Source organism: Pleurodeles waltl, chromosome 9 (genome assembly GCF_031143425.1).
Source record: "Pleurodeles waltl isolate 20211129_DDA chromosome 9, aPleWal1.hap1.20221129, whole genome shotgun sequence".
Classification (NCBI taxonomy): domain Eukaryota; kingdom Metazoa; phylum Chordata; class Amphibia; order Caudata; family Salamandridae; genus Pleurodeles; species Pleurodeles waltl.
In genome coordinates, this window is record NC_090448.1 from 1146798299 (window position 1) to 1146816814 (window position 18516).

Consider the following 18516-nt stretch of genomic DNA (forward strand, 5'->3'; position numbering starts at 1 on the left):
TACACGCTTACTTAGTGTGGTGTTTTATGTACAAAACCAACAACATAACAGAGACGGGAACTGAGGTGCACTGGTGTGGAAGTCCCGTATGCGCCCGAGCTGCAGTGGGTGGGTGTACCTCATTACTGGTGCGTTTTTTTACGGCGTGCCAGATGAAGCCCTGGACAGAAGTGGGACTGTTAAAATTGGGGGATTGCTTTCGGGTTGGTGTTCGAATCTCATTCGAAGCACTAACTGTCGAGACCAGCTTGCCAGTAGGGCAGTTCCTTACCTACTGTGTGTTGGCCCGCGCAATGTGGGGCCTGTGGAACACAGTGAACACAGAACCTGATGTGCACAGAGTGCTTCTGCTTCTATTGTCAGTCAGTGGAGGTTCCCACTTAGTCACACGGCTCCATAGAGCCCTAAACAAACTGACCTTCAAGTAGTTGCAAGCGTTAAGAAACAGATGGAAGGTGACACTGGGAACGGAGATAAGAGACTCCGAGTGGCGGAGAGTACTAGCTTATCCCCACAAGGTTTCTCGTAACTCGTGGTTTAAATACCTCCAATATAACTACATCCACAGAACGTACTTAACCCCACACAGGCCCAGAACAATATACGGAGGGGAACCCAGGGGATGCCCTAGCTGCAGTGTTCCAGACCCAGACATTGACCACATGACATGGGGAGTGCCCTAGTGTACAGCGGTTCTGGCTCAACGTTCTGGGAAGGGGACACATTGAATCGGCCGTTGACGACTGGCCGCTCTCTCTGTCTGTTAGGATTATTCCGTAGACGAACCTCTAAGAACGCTGGCAACAAATTTCTACACCTGGCCTTCGTGCTGGCCAGACGGAAGATAGCCATGGTCTGGAAATCCTCTGTGGGCCTGATACTAGAGGACTGGAGGTGAGATGTGACAAAGTGGGCACAGGCGGAGACACGTGCATTGAGGAGGCACAGGGGGTACGTGTGCGCCCCACTGCCTCTGTGATCTGAGGTGCTGGGGGTGTGGGAGTCGTGGGAGCAAAACAAGGACCGAAACAAGGACCGAGAGACAGAAGCTATAGTGCGTGCACCCCAGACCCAGGCCCCAATCCTGAGTAGATGGGACTCGAAGAGAGGGAAACACCTAACAGACGCCCAGCAGGGGCACATTTGCGATCAGCAGTGGCTACTGATGTGTGGTGCCCCCCAGTTGTGCGTCGCTGCAATGTGTGCTGGCTGCACGTGCAGACTTTGAATACCCACCGCACCCAGCTAGCATGGACACCCCCTACTACAGGGGATTACTATGCCATGAAGCGATAGCTCCCCAATCTGGAAACCTCCTCTCTAACACGATTTACCATAGGGACTCCTGCAAGGATAAGACTCACAGGCCCTGTGTTTAGAGTTTTGATTAATTAAGTTGGGACAATGTTGTGTATTTGATCTCTGAAATGGCATCTTCCCTGTAATGATGTACGGCCGTATACCTGTTATATGATTGCTCCTGAATCATTGCCCTTGCCTGCTATGGGCATGGCCCCACTGCAGTGCCCGCTGTGAGACAATAATGCTGATTGTGTGTGAAACTAGTACTACACCATATGAGTATTCAACATGAGATGGAGTATTTTTGAAAATGTCCATTAAAAGTTTTTAAAAAAAAGAAAATAAATTGGAATATGAGGTGTAAGTTTGCGGCAGCAGACAAGTTGACAGCTTAAACTTTATCACAATTGAAGGAACCAGTTCTTAGTGATAGAGGAATATGACATAGGGGAACCTAGTTAGTTGGTCATTTTGCCATTGAAGTTTCTGAAGTGGGCAGCCACTATTTCAGGGATGCCCAAAGCTTTTGTTTAAATGATTATTTTAGAAGGCAGCAATGCCATGCGTTTACACAATGTCAGATCTGATTGCCATCAGTAATGAGTTGCTAGAAGAAATAAGATTAAGTGCTGTCATACCAATACAGTGTCCTCTGTGGCTGGTTCATTTGGTCATAGCGTGCAAGGCTAATGGCAATATCCATCTTTGTGTAGACTTGAGAATCTCAACCCCACCCTTTGGATGGAAAACAGTCCTTGCTAACAATATTTAAAGACTTGATCATGATTCTTGTTGCTAGGATGTACTGTGCCAAAAACGTCATCCATGTGCCATCATGTGCATTGGTAGTCTGCATCATTCATTATTCTGGTTTATATTAGCCAATTTAAGGTGTTGTGAACCCGTCTTGTCAGCAGGGTGAAGGGGAGGGCACACACCCGAATACATCCCCTAAACCCCAAGATGATTTATGCATAAAGTATCCTCTTTGGAGTAAAGGAGGACAGGTGCCTCTCACTCCACACAATAACAAGTTTTGCTTATTCAGACAAGGAGTGTTATGAGTCAGACCATCCTGTAGGAGTAATCCTCATCTGCATCAGTTATAGTCAAATGAAGGTAATAGCCAGTATCAAGATATATTGAGATACGGTGCCAACAGGGCTCGGCACAGCAAGTCTTGCTCACAGTGTCAGAGTTGTAACTCTCTAGGTCAGTGTGGATGGCACTGTGCTAATCCTGTAGTTTAAATCTCTGCCATAGAAACAGACATTTGAGGTGAGCAGATTCAAAGTGTCGGTGGTGTTTTAAGGTGCTGCTGGAGCTTCTCTCCACCTAAACTTGGGAGCCATCCAGAGTTCTCTGCTTCTTTTTTTGCATAATTTATGTGGCACTCCAAGTGTGGAATGAAATTTGGAAATCTACATTTTCTGCATTGTTAGCTCAACTAAGATAGGGGTCTGACCACCCGGAGGACAAAAAGATAGTCTTCATGATCCAGGGCCGCCAGTGAACACAGTGTTGTGAGATTTGCAGCCATTGCTAGATTGCGTTGTGTGCCCATTTACTTGTCTGAGAGGTGTGCCACTTCGTGGGCCCAGAGCACATAGGGATGATTGGGGTCATTCACATATGAATAAGGAAAATACTTTTCAAACCTCACTGTAGATTAATGTTTCTGTGGCTTTGATCTTACCTGGTGCTATCCTTGTAAAACAGGAATCTAGTGTGAAGGTGAGTATGCAGGCACAACAGCAGTACAGTTTCATTCTGCTGAGGGAACTGCGGGCAGAATTTAATGGGATGCTTAACTAAATGAACAGTGGCCACCATCTGCATCTGAAATGTGGAGGTTTGGAGGTGGGGGATGTGCTTGTTCTGAATGTCTGCGCAAAACTACACAATAATCCTGTGCTTAAGTTGTAGTCTGTTGGATTAGTTTTTCAACTTTGTGGTGGCTGACATCCCTCTGATATAGTAATTGTCATTAGGTGACATTAATATGAAAATTCCACACTAGGAATTAAATCACTATATGATCGCAAACTGATGCTGCCACATCCCTGAGGCACTGTTCTTACAGGTACTTCTGTTAGAAAATAATTCAGTTCAATGACAAGTTGCTTTTTTAATAGATTTGATTACGATAATCGAGCCTGCAAACCCCTGTTGATCAGCAAGATAAGGTATTCCGTTAACCTTACAGTTTTATGTGTGGAGGCACTGAGGTGTGGGCAGGCGAAGGGGTACAGCTAAGTTGGGACCTCTGGAGAGATAGAGAAAAGGTTGTTAATATGTGGGGACAGACATGAGATGGAGCACATGGTTGGTTAGAGATGAGTTGTATTGCTGGTATAGCTTGGGGGAGCCACAATGTGTAGAGTTGAATGGGTATATAACTGGGCATTTGGGGGTATTGAAGCTGAGGGCATATGGTAAAAGATAGGATAGTGCTGAGGATTCACATAGAAGAGATAAAGCCGATGTAAGAAGTAAATGAAATGACTCAGAAGGTTGGTCTGATGAAGGAGACAAGAGCTGCGATAATGATGCAGTTTGATAGTGGTAGGACTGAGAAAGAGGGGCATTTAGTGTTAGAACTAAGAGGGGCATGTAATGAACCCAGTAGCAGATAAGAAAGAACAGATGTTGAAGGGATGCTGAGTACAATAGCAAGTGAGTGGGACAGATGAGTGAATAGAGATGAGACAGCCTACTGGTAGGAGACTATCTCAAGGAACATGCGTGTGGGGGAAAGCAATGCTGGGGGAAGGGAGCGGAATCCAGGGGTGGCAGAAAAGGAGGGAGAAGGGGGTGGAAAGCAAAATGGGGAACAGAAGCAATACAGGTTGAGGAGGAGACACAATGGACAATAGAAGGAGGGGGTTGAGGGAGGGATGCCAAAGTAGGGTGAGGAGTAAAAGCAAAGGACAGGAGAGCAACATGGCCCAGGTGGGGAGAAGCACACCGTTGAGAAAGCAATGGGGAGGGCAAGACAGCAACATGGAGGGGTGATAAGAAGCATACAGATGTTAGAGTGCAACACATTGTAGGAAAAGAGAAGTACATAATGGAGACACCATGAGAACACATGCAGTCTAAACCAAAAATTAAAAAGTATTGCTTAAAAAGCAAGGAGTGGACGCTTTAAAGTCAGCCAATTGAAAGAGATGGTAAAGAAGCTATGCTCCATGGGAGGGACAAACACAAGGGTGCCAAGCTCAGTCACAAATAAGAAACAGGCAAGTGAGGGTGACAAGCCAAGTGACAAGTAGAGGTTAAGAATGGTGGAAGGAGGACGGTCAAGGGTGTATCAGCTGATGTCGAAGAGTAGCTGAGTAGGCAAGAGCTGATGGGAAAGAGAAGGAGCTGGGATTTTGGGTAGGAGATAATTGAGGTAGTTCAAGGGTGTGTGTGAGTGAGAGATGGCAGTGAGAGAAGGAGAAACAAGTGGATAATGAGTAACTGTGGGGTTAAGCATCTCATTAGGACGACAGTTGAAGGGAGAACATTCACATAGGTGACACCCACGAAAGGAGTTAAGAAAGGAAGGCAGATAGGGCAAGCTGAGGATGAGGAGAGTTTGGGAGATATAAGTAATAAAGTTGTGCTTTTACCTTTTTCAGCTAGCTAACAAAACACTTGACTTCAGTACAGTAAATCAAGATGAGCTCTTGTTCCAGTTCTGATGGGTAAATATCCAGCATTTATTGCATTATCTTTAAACTTTACAAGTATTGATTACATCCTGTTGCATGTTTTTTTAAGTGAAAAATTACATTTCTACTTTCCCCAGCTGTTCATGAATTCTAGAGTGCATTGCTGTTACTGCTTGTGGTTGTCATGTTTGGGCTATGCAGGATTTGAGTCCTCGCTCCGGCCATCCACAATATAGATTTACACAAAATACAGTGTCTCAGATACACAAAATGGTCTGTTTACATTGTAATACAAATGGCGGTTGTTAAGGAGCATTGATGTTTCCATTTGTGTCATGCCAAGAAAGCTCTTATAAACCATATCAAGTCATGCCACAAAGGGTTCTATCAGTTTGATAAAAAACACTCTGATTAATGTTATCATGGAAAATGTAAACCAATATCCTTGTTGATGAAAAGTAATGCTAATTAAAAAAATTTGGCATGCAGTAGTTAACTTTACAGTTTGAGGAAAGAAGCCTAAGTGACATGGTACCAAACCTTTTGACTAGAATGAGCAACAAATAATGAAATGTCTAAAACTGATATCTCAAAATATTTTCAATGTTAAATATAAAAGCTGAACAACTTGAAGAAAATAGAGAAAGGGAAAGCTTTCTTAATATAGGACAGTGCAGTTCTTTCCTCTTTTTACATTGCAGCTGCCTTACCACTTTGACTCAAAAGGTCACGTGAGCAGAGTTGTGACACTAAGGGCCTTATTACGAGGCTGACGGTCCGACTGCTGCAGCTGTGGCGGTCCGACTGCCACATTACGAGGTTGGCGGGCAGACTCGCCAACCTACCGCCATCCCCACCAGGATCAGTGATCCCGACGGTCTGGCGGCGGTCCTGGTTGTAATCAGCCAGGGTGGCTCTGAACTGAGCGCCTTCCTGCTGATTACATCCTTGTTCTCCGCCAGCCTTTTCATGGCAATTTGTATTAGGGCCATGGGGGAGACGTCCACCTCGACGGCAGTCTCCTCACCACAGGTCTAGTGGTCAGGTTTTCCGACGACCAAACTCGTAACCAAGCCCTAAGATGGAGAAGGTTTAATAGAGTGGGTACAGCTTTATAAAAAACGGTACAGCACATCCCAGAAAAAGTGGGCCGGGGCAAAAAGTGCTGCAGGGTGAACAAGCATTGGCAAACCCAATAGGTCTTGCCTTTGAGATCTATTGGGTTTGTCATGGATTTTTGGGCATGCTCTACAGTCTTCCTGATGCTGTGCAACGTGGACAAATAGGAAAAAAGCCTATAACACAATCAGCGGTGTCATTTTGAAGTCACGTGCATCATGCATGAGTGTGCCTCCAAAATGACATGGGCACTCTTTTTTTCTTTTTATTTGCTGATTTGAGTTGATTCAACAGATAAAAAGAAACGTGCAAAAGCGTTTTTTTCAAGCACTGGCGAGGGAAGCAAATGGAGGGTGCAAGTGGAGCAATAGGGAGGGTGCGGGTGGAGAAAGCAATGCTGGGGGATGGGAGGAGAAGCCAAGGGGTGACAGAAAAGGAGGGCAAAGGGTGTGGAAAGCAACATGGGGCGGATGGTGGGAAGCAACACGGGGGCGAGGGAATGGAAGCAGCACAGGGTTTAGGGAGGTGACGTAATTGGCGACAGAGGGAGGGGGTAGGTGGAGAAAGCCAACGTAGGGTGGGAAGAAAAAGCAAAGGACAGGAGAGCAACATGGAGCAGGTGGGGAGAAGCACCCAGGTGAGAAAGCTATGGGGAGGACACACGCGCTACATGGAGGGGGCGGTGAGAAGCATACAAATGATAGAGCGCAACATAGAGTGTAGAAAGAGAAGTACATAAGGGGGGTCACCAGGAAAACACATGCAGTCTTAAGCAAAAAAGAAAAAAATAGTGCTTGAAAACCCAGCACTGGAAGCATTAAAGCCGGCCAGTTGAAATAGATGGTAAAGAAGCTGTGCTCAATGGGAGGGACAAACAAAGCGGTTGCCAAGCCTGGTCACAAATAAACAGGCAAATGAGAGTGACAAGCCAGACATGGTAAGCAGTGATCAGGCTCCAAGCACCTACATATTATTGTTAAGCCCATGCCTCACAATAGAGGACTCAACCTTAAAATCGGACAAATAAACAAGGAGTGCTCTGAAGGTGTCATGGCCAAGTGTTTGTGTAGTGATAAGGTGTACAAAGTGATAATTACATCTTTAATTCCAATAAAAAATAACGAGAGAACCAGTGTATCATTAACAGGCATTATGGGGACTTTTCAGTGTGTTTTAAAAAATAATTCTGTCAGTGTTCTTAGTTGATTTCATCAGACTAAACTTTCAATGTGCCAAATTTTTATAAAATCACATTAAATTCATGTACTGTAATTTTGTGATTTTTGTTAAAAGTGGTCGATAGAGTTCTTATAATGCTGATTAATATACTCATAACATAGCAAGCCATTACAGCAAAAAATAGGGGCTTGCTTTCTCAGAGTTGTTGAGTTTTTACATTTCTTAGGATTGAGAGCTATGTAGTGTACTCTATGACATCAATAGAAGTGTTGCCAGGAAAGTATTACAAAATAAAATAAAAAATAGCTGCATTAGTGAAACATAGCATATTCATTGACATCAAGGGAAGTGACCACACACATCGTTTTAAACAAATACCAACAAGAGAAGCGTCAGCAGTGAAATAATAAAAAAAAAAATCACAATAAGTATGAAATAAAAAAGTAACATCAAAACCTCACTAAAATAGTTGTGTGACTTCTAGGGGTAACACAGCAGCACCATGAAGGGTACAAAGCACTTCACTCAATCAGCTGAAGGTGTCTTTCAAATGGTTCTCTGTGACAAGGTGGCTTCCTTCAGTCTGGACATTCCCCAAAAGCTGCTACGCGCAACACAGACCTTTGAACAGTCACATTTAGAGTTGAGGTTCTCCACCTTCTGAGCAGTCATAACACTAAGCCTGATGGTAGCAAAACCTTAGCCAGATCTGCAGATATACAAGTTGAAATGAGTAAGACGTGAGGTATCTGTTATTTTTTTCTTGGAGAACAGAAAGTTGTTGGTGCTCCTGAGGATAAGAGTGCGCTTATTCCAAACGGCAGATCCCAAAAGAGAAAAAGCACACGTTGGTTGGTGAGAAAAAAATGGCAAACATTAAAGATGCTCCATGGTAGTTCTAAGGATTAGAACGTAACAGGTATATGCTTCAGCACAGTTATAAAAAACAAAACTGATTTTTTTCTAATAGTGATTATAAGAGGCACATAAGCTACTCACTTAAAGATTAAAACAAATCTGCATACAAAAGAGCCAATCACCCTGTTATGACCTATATTCCTTTGAGGATCTTGTGCTGATACTAGCTGTGTAAACTACCATTGAAGTTTATCTGCCTGATTGATACTGGGGACTTTGCAGGAAATTTTAGTGGGATCTTAAAAGGTTTCCTCAAGAGAGGAAGGCACAGCAGCCCATCTCAGAGAGGCTTTCAGCACAGCCTGTGACTAGGTGCAAGCATGGCCATAGTGGTGTGGATTGTAGTGGCGGGTGGTGGGGCCCAGAACCCCATTGTTGATGCATGCCCCCCCCTAAACGTTCTTGGCAGCAAGCCGATGAGAATCAGATTTTTAAGAAATGCTCGGTCCCTTCCAGGCACTTTTTGCCTTGGGGAAAATACAGTGTGTAAACTGATGTGTGCTCTAGTCTAGTTATGAATAAATATTTCTTAAGCAAAAAGCTAAGTATCCTTTTTATGATGAAGAACAAATATGTATTCCTCTTTCATTTAAACACAAGATTTCAAAACGTGATGATTTAGGATCCAGAAATTGGCAGAGGACTGTACAATTCACAAGTATAAGACATGGAGTTTGGACTAGAGTAAGAGCAAAAGTGCATAAAATGCAGGCTGGACATGATAATCTCTTTCACGAATGCTTGAACTGCAGATTAGTACTAAAAACACAAAGCACATTAAATAAAGATTAAATATAATTGGCCTAGGGACAAGATAAATTAAAGCCTAAAAACAGTCACGGTTTGGGATACAATGTGTGAATTCATAAGATATAGATTGGACTTTGAAAAATAATTGTATTGAAATGTACTGGTCTTTGATTTGCACTGAACCTGTCCCTTGCAAGGTTCTGGGTGTTCTGGTTTCATTATTTATATACAGCTTCATACCAGTGACAAGGGCTTTGAAGCGTTCCAAAATGAATCAACTGCTCGTGTGACTTTCAGCGTGCATGGTTTCAAAAGTTGGTCGTGTAGTTTGACCTTTTTTGGACATGTTAGTTGAAGAGTGTGAGGTATGACAGGAAAGGATGTGCTGCCAACTTTGGAACTGGAGCACCAGATTGGAGTCTCGGCATCAGCTCAACATCCTGTCATTCTGGGCAAATCACGTAATCTCACTGTGCCTAAAAAAAAGTGATATTATTTAATGCAACTGGTGCTCATGTAAAGTGCTCCAATACCTTCAGACTAAGTTTGTGCTATATAAAACTGCAAAAATTAAAAATGATAAAATAAGGAATAAAAATATGATGACTTAGTGGGCACATGTCTCATGGAGCTTAGCTGTGCATAAGAATAGGTGTTGCAGAAGGGTGAGAAAGTCTCAGCCACACCTGTATGTACTATACATGGAATCCACTGTTAATGTGCATCAGAATAGTCGCTTGTGGTATACGGCACTCGCCAACTACTATCACGAGACCAAACATATTTGGAGTCATTGCTAAACCTGCAGCAAGTATTATATATTGGATAAAGTTTCCCCTGCCTTTTTTTATAAGGATAATGCAAGTCACCAAGCAGTTCCCAGACCAAATCAGCCGAAGGAGAAGTTGCTTGATAAGATCATGAGGATAACATGACCCTTCCCACAAATTGTTTAAAACTTTGGGCCTAGATTTTCTATGGTCACATGTGTAATAAGGAAAGAGCAGGAAAGCGCCACACCTATAGAAATATGTGACTCTCTCCTTTGCTCTGATGCACCCATCCAGTACAAAACACTATGCTTAGACTGACTTTGAAACTTCTCCCACATGGGAAAAGGTAGGAGAAATCAAAACATTTCTACTTTTTAACTTCTGTTTCAAAGTAGAATATTTTTTTTGCACAAAACCATGTCTACTATTGTTAGTAGATAGGGTTTTACGTAAAAAACAAAAAAATGGGTGGTTGCATGGGAACTCCCATAGACTACCCATGCAGTGCCCCATTTGTAGAGTAATTGAAAGCGGTGCTAAGGGCTGCTTTGCGTTACTTTGAGGGAAATCAAGTTTTGCGCTAGTAAGTAAATAAATAAAAAAAAATTGCACAGGTTTGCGTCACTTTTGTAACACAAACCAGGGCAAAATGTGTATTTATCTGAGCTTTGGTGTCTATCTCTTTCATGTTCATCACAAACCAGAAGTATACATGTGTAGAATCTGTATTGCAAAATTAAAAACGCCAAAAGCACACACTAATTTTGTTTCAAAAATATAATATAATCCATTAAATTAAGTCAGGTTAAGAAGGCTGTGGATCGGATTGTGTATAAACATGTTGAGATTATGGGCCCTATTACGAGTTTGGCGGGTGGGAAAGCCCGTCCGCCAAACTCCCAACAGGGTGGGCGCCGCCTATGTAATGCTAGGTCGGCAGACGGAAACCTGAGTTTCCGCCCGCTGACCTAGCGGGAAAACAGGCTACAGAATTGTCTCCGGCTTGTAATCGAGCCAGAAACAATGCTGTAGCCTGTAGGGTGCACCAGCACCCTTGCAATGTTCGGAAGTGAAAATTGCGAGGGTGGTGTCCAGGAGGGCTCCTGCATTGTCCATGCCAAGTGCATTGGCAGTGCAGGGGTCCCCGTGGGACCCCTGCACCTGTTCTCCGCCAGCCTTTTCATGGCGTTGCTACCGCCATGAAACCGCAGGCCGAGAAGGGGGTCGTAATCCCCAGCGCTGCCCTGGTGGATTAGGACCACAACCAACCACCAGACTGCCAGGATCTGAGATCCTGGCGGAGCTGGCAGTTCCCTGGTGGCCTGACCACCAGGGTTGTAATTTGGCTGTCGGACCGCCGCATTGGCAGCGATCTAGAGACTGCCACACTCGTTCTCAGGCCTTATATCTTTCTTCCAATGACCTGCACTGTAGAAAAAAAAAAAACACTGGCATGAATGTCTCCTTATTGATATTCAACTTTTCTTTTTTAGAAATCTATATCAAAAGAAAAAGCCAGCACCCATTTTTGTTGGTTAAACTTCCTTTCATCCTGGCTGCTGCGAGAGCCATTCTGATGCCTGAACTCAACTCTAAAAACGTATTATAGCTTAGCAGATATGTTGTTTCTTTATTACAGAAGACAAGATATGCCACAGCTCAACTGTTATAAGGAAACTAGGCATGAGCCTTAATAAAGGGATCAGAGGTTTCAACATATTATGTGAAGTCTATCTAGAAGCATCAGAGAGAAACAGAAGAGTAACTAATTGGAGGTGGTCTTGAAACATCAGAAGAGTGATGCATGGTTTCCACTCACAAGAAACAAAGGAGGGAGTAACACAGTGGAGGGATTGCTAAACTACAAAACAATATATACCTGTGCAACATAGAATCAACCCCAAAACAGCAGTGTATGGAGTTCACACATATTGGAATGGGGAGGGGCTTGGAGAATAGGAGAACAGAGATGGAAGGGAAACAAATTCTAGTTCTACCCCTCGTGTCTATCTGGCACAAACAGGGAACACACCACACTGAAACTTTTATCCTTCTTCCTTTTGGTTGGATGCCCGAGTTGGACACCCTGACTGCAGAGATAATATATGTGAGCTGAGCACCATTTACCAGGGGGGAAGAACAGGCTCAACTACTGCACCTGCAGGTCAACAGTAATATTAAGAGGCCAACCCTTGAGGTAGAGGTGGTCAGCTAAGGGCAGGGAGGAAGCAAGGGGCTGCTGGGTATGAACAGCACCTTGAGACCCTCACGGGTGAGTAGTTGCGCTTTATAAAAATTGATTGATTGGTTGATTAATTGAACAGAGCCCAATGATTTGAATTCACAATTCTATACACTTGGGAGCAAAAATAACACAAAGTGGGGGAGGAAACATTTTAAATGTAAAGTACTGTGTATGCGCAATTGCAGAAAATGGATACCGCCTATGCGTTCTGACTTTCTCATACATAGTTAGGGTACCTAAGACCACACAAATAACACATGGAGTGCACAGGTACCAAGGAAAACCTGAGGCCTGTATGAGATGAGGTCATCAAATTAATAGGGATAGAAGTTGTCTAATTGGAATAAGATAACCTATCTATTTCACCATTACTCACAAATACCTGTCAACTGTCACCATTGACAACTTCAGCCAGACCACCTTATAGCCAGCAACACTTTACAAAATGGAGCTCATACACTGAAAGTTGAGGCTGTATATCTCAGAAAACAAAAAGGTGTTGGCTAATAAATTCAATTGGCAGTCTTGACCACCTCCTCACTGAGCTGTAAACATTAGTCCATTGCATCAGACCTATTTGCTTTCTGCTGCTGGAAATATACTAATTTTGCCCCAGAGAGAAAGACCCTATAGGAACAACAGCGAGCATTGTAAAATACCCTGCCTATGTTCTTTCTTATGTAGCGTTAAGATATATGGAGGGAAAGAACCGTTTTCGCTATCTCTTAGAACCAACAACAGAAACAAGAGTGATAATAGCAGAAATCTGTTATTTGTGTAGCTGTAGGCAAAGGACATTTGCTATGCAATTATAATGAGCAATTCATAACAGAAACGTAGGGTCAGATGTGTGTAATTTACGACCAGTACTTGTTTAGATAAGTTATTTTGTGAACCGACCGATGTATTAATAGATCGGTCCCCACAATAAGGATTCGAAGTGCGGCACAATCCAACCTACCTGATTATTCTTCATGAAGCAGATGGCAAGTTGTGACTTACTCCAATGGATGGCCATTAAATAAATGGTGGCCTGCTTTGGTCAGCAGACCGCCATGTCTGTGATTGTATTTTCAATATATTTTTGTTTAAAATTCAAGCCATTGTCTTGAATGAAATAGTGCTGCATTTATAATGTTGTTAAATTTCCACCAGACCACAAACCCCTCCAGAATATTGTTTTACATTCAGAACAGGGAAATGGTCCTAGGAGGACCACTTTGCCTTTGTGAATGGGTTACCACCACCTTTGAGAAGCTGGTAACTTAAAAATGGTTTGTGACCCAAATTACAGTTGCTGACAGTTTTAAATAGCATTCTAAAATGCAATTTGGAATATATGCTGTAGACACACCCCTTCAAATTTGAGATTCAGTATGCATTTTCTAAACGCATTGTGCGATTTGGCAAGGGAGTGCTTGGCAATCTATTGCTTCTGGATGGTTAACAAAGATAAGGACCATGTGTTCATTGACCTAACCAAGGGGCCTTCTGTGAGCTCTTCAGACTCTATCCCAAAATGTATACACCTACTCTCACTGCCTGTCCTGCTTCCCTGTGTCTTTACAGTCTTACCAAAATGTAAACATGTTTTTAACAATTCAGCAAGAAAGCTTATTTTATCATCCATTGAACCACTCTTTTATGTTGCTATCATCACTCAGTGCAATGCCCCCCAAACATATATTCCTGCGTATTAGCCCGTGTGCAAGAAATGTAACTGATTTCTGGGAGGTGATTATCATGATCATTTACCATATATTAGAAGAGTGACATAGCAAGGAAAATGGACTCTTGCAACATGGTTGCTTAGTAAAAGACATCAATGTCTGATGTCACTAGGTGGCTATGACTGAAGCATTTATGAAAAGAATACAGGTTGCAGTATCTCTGCAATGATATCTTCATCCTGATGACAAGGTTTCATAGGGGTTCCTAATTCAGCATATGCAAACTGCACATGAGAGATACCTCTGTGAAGTCACTAGGGGTCCAGGATAAACTAAATAAATGCTTGCTGTATACCAATTATACAAGCATTGTGACAAAATGGCAAACATTTCTTGTTTTACATATAATGTGGAGATGGGTTTAGCTGATTTGCCATCCTGATGTTTACAAAAAATAATACTATAGATACATATATATAAATACATAGGGGGTTATTACAACTTTGGAGGAGGTGTTAATCCGTCCCAAAAGTGACGGATATACCACCAGCCATATTACGAGTTCCATAGGATATAATGGACTCGTAATACGGCTGGTGGTATATCCGTCACTTTACCGTCACTTTTGGGATGGATTAACACCTCCTCCGAAGTTGTAATAACCCCCATAGTCTACTTTTGGTGAGCCTTCTTCATCTGTTGGTGTGTTAAAGTCTCACCAGTATCTTGCTTCTGCCCATCACGGCACATGGGCCAGTGGGTCAGCTCTATTCACCCACTAGCTAACATCACTGACAGTAACAACGTTTTTCCAGTTTGCAGCGGCCAGAAAAAGAGTGATTTTAGTACCAGGGCTAGTTTGCCTGTGCTACTGTGCCATTCCTTTATTTAAAATGCTGATTTTGTTTTCAAACGAGTATTATTGAGTTTAAAGTGAACATAATGATCAAATGTTAGTAACACGCTCAGTATGATTCACTTGTTGCATAAAGCAAAAGAAGATACTAATGAATAGAACAGAATTAGGAAACTTTGAGATGTGTAAAATAAATACAACAATCAGTTATTCAGACGGACCAGCACTAAATTATTCAACAAAAAATCAATAGACACAAAATATATATCAGTCAAATAAAAAAAAATCTTGATGTGAGCATACATAGTTTTCATGAACATACAAAAATGCAAACCTTTCTGAAATGTTTTATGATACAAAAAACTGAATCCACAATTACACTTTTCAAACTAGGCTTGCATTTTAATAACTGCACCACACATGCCATTGTAATAAAAATGAACAGCACTGTATATGTAATTTTACAGTGTGTCCTTCTCTTACATGCTAATTAATTAATACATTAATAAATGTGCTTGACTATTTGTATGTATCATTATCTCTATATATCTTACACCATACAAACCCTGCCATTTGTATCATGCTTTTATATTTGTTTTTATAAAATCAAGGTGTGATGCCAATATCGAAGCGGCACAAGCCATTTCAAAACTTGGGCGTATTTTTCTTAAACATTTGGCTGAAGAGACTGTAAAATCTGCCCGGAAGGGATCCTCTGATATAGAAGTCCTACCAGTCTTTGGGACTGAAGAAGAATTTATTGGTGCTTACATGGACAGGTTGCATGCTCAGGGACATCGGACATTTACTGTTCAGAAGAAGACGGAAACTGATGTCCAGCGCCTATGTGACGGGTATAATACAACCAAAGAGACATCTGTCATCAGCCCAGGCAAAAATCGTCCAGGCGGTTGCAGTGCCTACGTATCCTTTACGTTTCATCATGGGGCGAACATTACTGCATGTGTTGTGAGGAAGGATCTTCACCACAGAAGACATTTTACACTGCCTGTAGCTGCAAAAAGAGTATGTCTAATTCACCTAGTGCCTGAGTCAGTAAATAAATACTACAGAGCTGGTGTGAGAGTAGGGTAGCTGATGAAGAGGAGATTATCGAGGGCAGATAGGGATCCTGTATATAAGGAAGCACTGGGTGAGCTGATGAGTGAGAAGCTGAGTGGGATTTGACAGGGTAGATTTAGGGGAACGCATAAGGGGTAGAGCTGAGTCAGTGATGGACATAGCACATGAAGAGCAGTAGTAGAGGGAAAAGTGAGGATGAAAATTGGAGAGGTGGCAGAAGCTAAGGTGGAAAGTGGTGCAGTTGATTGTGGTAAGAAATGGAGAGATGAGGGAGGGAGTAGAAGTAGGCGCAACTGACCATTGAATAACTTATTGGGAGGCTGTGCATGCAGGGGTGATGTCAGGAGGATAGATGGAGCTGTCAAGTACTGCTAAGTGGCAGCTAGCAGGTCAGAATGGTTAAGGTGATAGGCAAGAAATAGCTGAGGTTTGGAACAGCTATTTATAGGGAGAGCTGATGGAGAAAGATGGGCTCTTGGAGGTAGCAGGACGATGGGGAGCAGCTGAAGTATTGAGGGAGGCAGGTGGAGCAGAGCGAAAGAAGGGGAAGAAGTACAAAGAGCGGGAGGGCAGATCAGCAGCAAACCAGCTGAGATAGTAGCAGGTTCTGCATGTGGCGAAGTGGATGGTGGGGTAGTGGGAAGTTGAGGTTGGGTGTAGCTGGTCAGTAGAAAAGCTAAATGTGGCACATACGCGAAGGGCTGATGTAGCACACAGCTCAGCAGGGATCGAAATGAAGTTGACAGGTGTTTGAAGCAGAGGTTGACAAAAGTTGAGACCATATTATTAAACCTTACTTTTATCCTTTCTGTTAGCCTCCAAAACCCTTGCCTGTGGTCCAGGCAATCAAGACTACCTCACGTTCCAGTTCTGAAGGGTAAATATCTAGCATTTGTTGCATTACATGTAAAACCATTCTTTAATGTAACCTTAACATTCATTTAACACTGAGATGATAGACTAACCTAAGTCACAATACTACTGCCACACATCTCTCTCATTGTGTCACACTTTTTTCATGGCCTAAATTTCCACATATTGTAGCTGCACAAGCATCCCACGGTACAACACTGCTACTGCTGTGCTTCTCAGGTCTTGGCTATGCAGCATTGCATTTTTAATTCCAGGCCCTCAGCATAGTAGTCAGACATCAAAACCATGTACACTGTCAGACGCAGTAAAAGCATATATTCCTGCGCATATGGAAACACACAAGTTCTGATTCACAAAGGGTTTTCTGCAGTAGGCTTGACTCACAACTGAAATTCAAGGAATCATTTACACTTTCCATGAATTGGCTCATGAAGGCTACTCTTGTTGAGGTGCACTGTTATTGACTTCTGTCCTTTTTAAGAGGAGTATGTTCATAGACACCTGGCAGATAGCCTCCTGGCAAAATGAACAATGAAACCTCCATGCCCCTTGGAACATGAGACATCAGAGTCGCTTCTCAAGGGCATAATGATAAATGAAAGAAATACTCTGTCAACACAATGCTTAAACTTTTGTAGATTTATCAGAAATTTATCAGATTTGTGCAAAGACAAATAATATTATTTAACTTCAGTTGTAGACAGTTGAAAAGGCTAATATCTAGTTTCATCCACTTACAAGTCAAGCTAAGGTTGACATGTCTGTTTTACACAGCATACACATTTGAAATGGTTGCATGAAAATACAATTGTGTGTGAGTTAAGACAAACTTTTTAATTTGTGCAATGCCTTGTACATGTAACAAATGTCTATGCATCTGTCTCTGCATTAATATTAATTCAACCTATGACATCAGTGTATTAATTTTATATTTATCTTTAAAAAATCAAGGTCTGTGATTAACCCAGAGAAAATGCAAGGACTGTCTAAACTTGGAAGAATTTTTATAAAAAATTTGGCAGAAAAATCTATAAAATCTACTCAGCATGGATCAACAGATGTAGAGGTCCTTCCCGTCTTTGACTCAGAAGAAGAATTTATCCAGAATTACATTGACGGTCTGCAGGCAGATGGACACGGAACATTTACTGTTCGGAAGCAGAGGGGATCCTATATTCAGCGTCTATGTGACAGGCATAATAAAGCCAAGGGGGCCTCCAGTGGCAGTCCAAGCAAAACCCGTGCCAACGGTTGCACAGCCTATGTATCCTTTTCATTTGAAAAAGGGGCTAACATTACTGCGTGTGTGGTGAGGAGGGAGCTTCAACACAAAGGACATTCACCACAATCCCCAGTTGAAAAGAGAGTCAGCAGAATTCACCCAGAACTTGTGCAGTACATAGAAATTCTTGCCTTTTCCGGCAGAAAGACAAGAGACATAATCCCACTTGTTGCTGAGTGGTCAAAGGAGAGAGGCTTTGTGGATATTGAAGACAGACGGTATTACCCGTCACCTAAAGACATACAAGGCATACTTTATGAGTATAGAAAAAAAGACCGTCAACACTCAGATGATGCACTAAGTGTCAATAGTACACTTAAAACTTCAATCATTAAACATGTTATCTATTATCAACCAGTATCGACTCTAGACAACCAGGCTCTCAGAATTGTGGTTCATACAGAAAACCAAAAGAAGCAATTTGAAAGATATGGCAATGGCACTGTTTTCATGGCCTCGACCTACTCGGGTGAGCATTTTGGTGACTTACTCATTTTCATAATATTGTGTTTCTAATATTAATCAAAGGTGTATTGAGCTGATTGTTTTTTTTTTTTACACAACTTTTCACTAGTGGGCACTAGTCACTGTTCAATGCAGTGGTCAAGTGAAAGCAAGTCACACTATTTTGAAATGGTTTGCTTGTTTTTTATATTTTAAGAGCCCACTCAATTGAGTAGGACATTGAGTACAGGGCACCACGCTTTCCCCTCAGTTATCTTCGGAGAAGACCTCCTGCCAGTTGGCCATAGCCCTTTCCTTTTGAGAAACAGCCATGCGTGTTTTAATCAGTTTTGCCATTTGGTG

General features: G+C 42.3%; 1 protein-coding gene across 1 annotated transcript in view; it reads left to right on the forward strand.

Moving 5' to 3' along the window:
* Positions 1-18516, forward strand: part of LOC138260452 (uncharacterized) — a 72189-nt gene that overhangs the window by 7050 nt on the left and 46623 nt on the right. Inside the window, exons 2-5 of the mRNA XM_069208963.1 lie at positions 4929-4994; positions 15083-15497; positions 16370-16431; positions 17379-18178. Coding sequence (XP_069065064.1) covers positions 4969-4994; positions 15083-15497; positions 16370-16431; positions 17379-18178 — 1303 coding nt within the window. The 5' untranslated portion in view covers positions 4929-4968. The remainder of the gene's footprint in view (positions 1-4928; positions 4995-15082; positions 15498-16369; positions 16432-17378; positions 18179-18516) is intronic.